This window comes from Nomascus leucogenys, chromosome 22a (genome assembly GCF_006542625.1).
Source record: "Nomascus leucogenys isolate Asia chromosome 22a, Asia_NLE_v1, whole genome shotgun sequence".
Classification (NCBI taxonomy): domain Eukaryota; kingdom Metazoa; phylum Chordata; class Mammalia; order Primates; family Hylobatidae; genus Nomascus; species Nomascus leucogenys.
The window spans coordinates 53952510-53959590 of record NC_044402.1 but is presented as its reverse complement, the minus strand read 5'-3'; the positions used below and the strand labels follow the sequence as shown (position 1 = coordinate 53959590).

The following is a 7081-nucleotide window of genomic DNA, read 5'->3' as shown; positions in this document are numbered from 1 at the left end:
GTTTACTGGCTCCGGAAAGCAGCTATTATAACTGAGGAGGAAATGAAGCTTGACTGGCTAGAACAGAAGCAAAAATGGAGGCCCATGGAGGGATTTTCCAGGCCCCTATTCCTGATCTCTAAGGTGGCGCTGCTTCCCTTATTCTGCAGTCTTGCTTTGAGACCAGACAATTCTGTACTCTGTCTGTGCCTCCTTCCTTCTCAGCAGCCCTGCCTCTGCCACCTTCCCCAGAAGGGATCTGGGTCCTCTCATCTCAGGACAGACAAAGGTTTTTGTAATTATCTTCTTGGGTAACCTCCCTGTAAGGAATAGGAGAGGTTATCTGGTCCTGGTCTTTTGGGAGAGCATTGAGAGGAAAAAGCTAAACCAGTGCGCAGCCCAGGCTGCATACGTCCTGGGAATATTGCGATTATTCTCTCCAGTAATCTGGGGAAATCTACTGGTTGTTCTGCAGAAAAAGAATTAAGAGAGACCAGGAGACCTGTTGTCTCAGCCTAAGGCAGGATGAGGTTTACCTAGTAACTGATGATGCTAGGCTGAGGCACTCAGTGATTTGTCTCTACATCCGTCCCCGCCTACCTAGCCAATCTGTCCCTGTTTGGGACACTGGACTCCCGTGAGCTGGAAGGAACAGGTTTAATATCTAGGGGCTGGGTATCCCCAAATCACTCATTTGGGGGGTCAAGGGACCCGGGCAATATAGTATTCTGCTCAGTGTCTGGAGACCATCTACCCAGGCTGGGGCTTCTGGGACAGGTGAGGACCCACGGACCCTGGAAGAGCTGGTCCAAGGGACTGAACTCCCGGCATCTCTACAGAGCAGAGCATGATCACATTCCTGCCGCTGCTGCTGGGGCTCAGCCTGGGCTGCACAGGAGCAGGTAAGGACACTTCTTCCGGGGACTCTCCCTTCCCCTGCTCCTGTTTCAGGGTAAGGGTGTTCCGTTTTGTAATTGCATTTGACACCCCGGATAGTTTGTCTCCCTGGTATATATGCCTATAGCACTTTGTACTTTACCTTTGTAGCAATTTTAATGTAATTAATCTGTATAATTATCTGTGCAGTGTATATTCCCTGCTGGAATATAGGCAAGGACAATGTTCATCTTATTTATTGCTGCATCTCCAGCTCCTAGCACAGTGCCTGCATGCAGCAAGTGCTTCATAAATATGTGCAAAGTGAATATTTAATATTTCCAGCACAGTACGAGGCTGACTCCTTCTCTTGACCCTTTTTCTCTCTCAATAATTTGCCTTACTGAAGGTCTCTGTTCTGGGAAAATTGTCGTGTTTAAACATGCAAATAATCTCGGGGGGCCACTCCTATCCCTGTGCTTAGTCTTGCATAAAGAGGAGACTGGATCTAAAAACTTATCTACTACTTCTACTGACTCCCTCAAATCAGACTTTCAGAAACTTCAATGTATGAGCTTGGTCAGTAGATGTTCCCTGAGCAGGAAATCTGTGCCAGACTAGCTGGATGTCACCAAGGCTTAGGTTCTCAGCCGAATATAGGAAAAATCAACTTTTTTCTTCTATATGCTCACACTCAACACTTCTTTGACCAATTGTGTGGGTTTTTTTTTTTTTTACTCATACCAACCAATTCTCCTATATTAGCTGGATATCCTATAATTCAATTCCATTGTGACATTAACTGGAGTTAACATAGACCCCAAAGGTTAAAGACTCAGTCCCATAAGACCGCCTCCATTTCAGACACCAATCACAAGTAGGTTCCTGAGTTACCCACATCTTCTGTCCAACTTGCCTACAAATCAGAAGTTCCCATGACCCCCTCCTTGGGGTTGATAATTTGCTAAACTGGCTAATGGAACTCAGGAAAAGTTTACTTATTATTGCAGATTTTTTACAAAGGACATTTTATTTTAATTGATAATTATACATATTCATGGGGTGGATAATGATGTTTTAGTACATGTAATGTACAGTGATCAGATCAGAGTAATTAGCATATCCATCATCTCATTTATCATTTCTTTGTGTTGGAAACATTCAATATCCTTCTTCTAGCGATTTGAAATGATATAATGTATTATTGTTAATGGTAGTCAGCCCACAGTGGTATAGAACACTAGATTGTAATTTTGCATCCTTTAACAAAAGATATTTTAAAGAATACAAATGAACATCCAGATGAAGAGATACCAGGTCTGGAAGGGTCCCAATCACAGGAGCTCTGTCCCCACAGGATTGGGGTACTTCACCTCCTGGCACATGGATGTGTTTACCAACTGAGGTCTCTGAACTCCATGGTTCCGGGATTTTTATGGAGGCTTCATCACATAGGCATGACTGATTATTAACTCAATCTCCAGCCCCTTCCCCTTCAGGGAAGATAGGGTGTGGGACTAAAAGTTCCAGGCTTCTAATCATGGCTTGGTCTTTCTGGTGACCAGCCTCTCCTCCAGGAGCCCACCAAGAGTACCTCATTAGAACAAAAGACACTCCTGTTATTTAGGAAATTCTAAGTGATTAGGCATTCTATGTCAGGAGCCAGGGTCAAAGACAAAGCTCTATGCAGAGCTCCTAAATATATGTCTGTATGTTATATATATTTATTAATTGAGTGTATTTATTATTTATTCATTTATTGTCAGGCCAGTAGAAGACATTGACCTGTTCTCCCTTCCCTGGCTCCTCCAGGTGGCTTCGTGGCCCACGTGGAAAGCACCTGTCTGTTGGATGATGCTGGGACTCCAAAGGATTTCACATACTGCATCTCCTTCAACAAAGATCTGCTGACCTGCTGGGATCCAGAGGAGAATAAGATGGCCCCTTGCGAATTTGGGGTGCTGAATGGCTTGGCGAATGGCCTCTCAAATTACCTCAACCAACAAGACACCCTGATGCAGCGCTTGCGCAATGGGCTTCAGAATTGTGCCACACACACCCAGCCCTTCTGGGGATCACTGACCAACAGGACACGTGAGGAGAGAGGGGTGCAGAGGGGCTACCAGGAAGTGCAGTTAGGAGGGCAGGCCAAGGAGGATCCCACAGTGGCCCAGGGGTTTGAGATTTGAGCAGCAAATAAGAGAAAATGATGTGTGGATCTGAAATGTAGAAAGAGGGAGGATTGGACCTCAAGGGGAACAAGGCGGCTGAAGTGAGTGGAACAGCAGTAAAGAAGGGGAGGTGAGGCTTGAACCGCGAGGAGCCATGCGGGGAGCTTATGCAGAGGCTGGGGCATCTCAGGATGCATAACCAAGATGTTCTTGCCTTCTTATCCCAGATTTTGATGTTCTAGATCTGATGTGGGCCCAGGCATGGGAATATTTGGAATCCTAGGGGATTCTGACACATGCTTTTTCTCACCCTTAAACTCTTACATTGACAATGGCTTGAGATCTGTAAAAGTAAACTTGAAGATCTCCTCAGTACAGAATAGTGTGTCTCAAGGGTGGTTTCTGAACCACCTTTCTCAGAATTGCCTGGAGGAGGTGCTTGTTAAATATGCAAGCCCCTTAGTACCACTCCAGATCTGTTGAAAGAAAGTATCTGGGGATACAGGCTAGGAAATCTGCATTTTAACATAATTTCTTGGATTTTTATTTAAGATTGTGTTTGAAAAATGTCAAGATAGAGGCAAGCAAGAGGATCACCTAGGAGAGTAAATTAGTAAAATATGGCAGTATTAGCAATCTCATTAATTTGACTACATTCATTCCAAATTTAAGAGTGAGTCCTAAGTTAGGTTTGTTTCCTTAAACTATGTGAGGAGAAAAGGCTTTAACTAGCAAATTAACGTATTAAACAAGATTTGGAGAAAAATTCCTTTTCCACCTTAAAAAACCCCAATGTACAACTCCGGATTACTCTTAGCTTACTCATTTCAAATACTTTCCAGTTTACATACTTGAAATAAATACAACAACTTCTAGAACAGCTTGCAGTTCAGATCTGGCTTTTACTAATTGTAATCAAACATAATTCTGGAGGAGGAAAGAAAGAAAGGGGCAATGAAGGAATGGGAAAGAAGAAAGAGTAATGCAGGAATACATTCTAACGGATCCCTTTCAAGGGGCAGCATGGCAGGGGGCTGGGGTGGAAAGTGGGTTGCAAAATCTACAAAGAGTTGTGATAGGAAAGAAACCAGGTTGAGGAAGAAGCCAGAATGTCACCCTCCTTCCTAAATATGTTTTTTCTCTTATGCAGGGCCACCATCTGTGCAAGTAGCCAAAACCACTCCTTTTAACACGAGGGAGCCTGTGATGCTGGCCTGCTATGTGTGGGGCTTCTATCCAGCAGATGTGACCATCACGTGGAGGAAGAACGGGAAGCTTGTCAGCCCTCACAGCAGTGCCCACAAGACTGCCCGGCCCAATGGAGACTGGACATACCAGACCCTTTCCTATTTAGCCTTAACCCCCTCTTACGGGGACACTTACACCTGTGTGGTGGAGCACATTGGGGCTCCTGAGCCCATCCTTCGGGACTGGAGTAAGTGTACGGCAGATGGATGGAATTAGGGTCAAAGCAGAGAAAATGAGATGTGGATCGATATATGGTACATGGTAGACAGCGAGGTGCTGAAAATGGGGACAGAGTCTGGAGGAACTTATGGGGGGCTTAGGACCAGAATGGGGAAATGGGATAAAGAAATGGAAATATTTAGGTTGGTGCAAAAGTAATTGCGGTTTTTGCCATTACTTTCAGTGGCAAAAACCGCAACTACTTTTGCACCAATTTAATATTTAGTCTGTGCTATTGTTGCTCTGGTGGTGTGGTTGACGTTGCTGCGTCTATGTTTGAGGGTGGGAGGGGAGCGTGCTTGCTTTGAAATGAGGATGTAAATTTGGCAATCATATTTTCAGAACCCCAAATTGTAATACACTATTCTAGCCTCCTTAGATTTCAACTACTGTGCTGCCAGAAGCAGATGGGAGCTGAAGGAATGATGAAGGTTGAAGAAGGAGGGCTTTTCTTGGTGTGGAGCAGTACTGCATTTGGCCTGCTCTACCACACATACGGGAGTAGTAAAGCCACAGCTGGCAGACCATTTGGCATGCATGCTCAGGGGCTAGTGGATAAAGTATTAATTACAGTTCAAACACTGTTTGAACTCGGTGTCGGGAGTAGTTAAAGGTATCATGAGAAGTTGCACACAGCTTTGGGGATTCTTGGAAAAGAAAGAGGAAGAAATGAGGAAGAGGAAGTGTGTCTACAAAGGGCCAGAGAACAGGATCTCAGATCAGCTGCTGTAACCAGGTTTCCCCTTGTGGGAAGTGTTGTTTCTTGCTGAGCAGTTGGGAAGGGAATGGAGAACAGAGAAGAGAGTGGAAATCACATGCTCACTTGAACTTTCCTGGGGAACATCTCCTCACAGCGTGCACAAGAACCTCCCTTTGGTAATGGAGTGTTCATTTTATCATGGGAAAAGAATCTGAGTGGGACATGATTCAGAACAGGACCAGCCCAAGGAAGTGCAGGGGCTGTGGAGTGGGATGGAGACAAGCTCTGAAAGGACACATGGGACATCCAGATGTAGAAGGCACACAAGTAGTAGGATAACTCACAGGATGGATCCACTGGAGGTTAAGACATGTGGTAAGACAGTGTAATAGGAAGCTGCTCAGTTGGAGAAAGTAAGGAAGCAAACATTGTCACCATGGGGGCAATGGAGAGGACAGTGAGGAGCCCTTTATCCTGATAAGGGTGCCTTTGGGGTAAAGGAAGGAAAGAGGATGCCTTGAGAGGCCCCACTGTATTAGAGAGGACTTGGAAGCCAGGATGCTAATTCTGGGGAGATGGGTTCCCCAGGCTTACTCTAGGAGTAGAGGTCCATGGGACTAGGGTTTGATTTGAGAAAGATCATTTTCTTGGGAGTGGGTGGTGTGAGCTAGACCCTTGGAGCTGGGATAAAGGACCTTTTAACCCACTGAGAGGTGGCTGCAATAAATGGAATTGCCCTGGGGGTGAGCAACAGAAATTGGTTCAAGTAAGTTTCTATTTTTTGCAGCACCTGGGCTGTCCCCCATGCAGACCCTGAAGGTTTCTGTGTCTGCAGTGACTCTGGGCCTGGGCCTCATCATCTTCTCTCTTGGTTTGATCAGCTGGCGGAGAGCTGGCTCCTCTAGTGAGTGACTCCCTGAACTCCCATCCCCACTCTTGGTCCCACTCTCTGCTTACTTTCTGTTTGTGATTGACTCTCTCCTTCCTACCACATTTGCTATGAATACTGCTAGATACTTTCATCCACAAAGACTGGTATAATCAAGTATCTTCTCTCTTAGGTTACACTCCTCTTCCTGGGTCCAATTATCCAGAAGGTAACATCTCTGTTGATCTATTTCCTTACTTGTCCTTTGGTAGGGGTGTGGGTTAGAGGGGTCAGTGTTGGGTTCAACTAATTTTGATTATTATATGGGTGAGCTTCCATGAGGATCTAGCCAAGGGCATGATTTAAGCTGCCATTACTAGGATTAAGAGCCGGAAGGAGCATCCTCCTCTTCTACCAAGTGGGATGTCTGTGGAGAGGAGGCTGAAGGTGTTTCCTTTGTATTAGATGTTGGTGCCCTGGAGTTTTCAATATCACTGTATTAAGGCATGGTATGGTTACAGTGACAAACGATGGGGGCAAGTTGGGTTGAAGCCTCACTATCTCCCTTTTATTTATTCTGTAGGACGGCACATTTCCTAGAGGCAGAATCCTACAACTTCCACTCCAAGTGAGAAGGAGATTCAAACTAAATGATGCTACCATGCCTCTCCAACATCTTCAACCCCCTGACATTATCTTGGATCCTGTGGTTTCTCCATCCAATTCTTTGAATTTCCGGCTGGGCGCGGTGGCTCACGCTTGTAATCCCAGCACTTTGGGAGGCCGAGGCGGGTGGATCACGAGGTCAGGAGATCGAGACCAGGTGAAACCCCGTCTCTATTAAAAATACAAAAAAAAAAAAAATTAGCCGGGCGTGGTGGCAGGTGCCTGTAGTCCCAGCTACTCGGAGAGGCTGAGGCAGGAGAATGGCATGAACCTGGGAGGCGGAGCTTGCAGTGAGCCGAGATTGCGCCACTGCACTCCAGCCTGGGCAACAGAGCGAGACTCCGTCTCAAAAAA

General features: G+C 45.7%; 1 protein-coding gene across 1 annotated transcript; it reads left to right on the top strand.

Moving 5' to 3' along the window:
• Window positions 1–567: 567 nt before the first annotated feature.
• On the top strand, window positions 568–6856 carry LOC100606816 (HLA class II histocompatibility antigen, DM beta chain). The gene is made up of 6 exons (XM_030802886.1): window positions 568–881; window positions 2668–2949; window positions 4177–4461; window positions 5981–6097; window positions 6255–6290; window positions 6645–6856. Exons 1-6 carry the CDS (start codon window positions 827–829, stop codon window positions 6659–6661), a joined length of 792 nt encoding a protein of 263 aa, XP_030658746.1. The 5' UTR covers window positions 568–826; the 3' UTR covers window positions 6662–6856.
• Window positions 6857–7081: the final 225 nt, after the last annotated feature.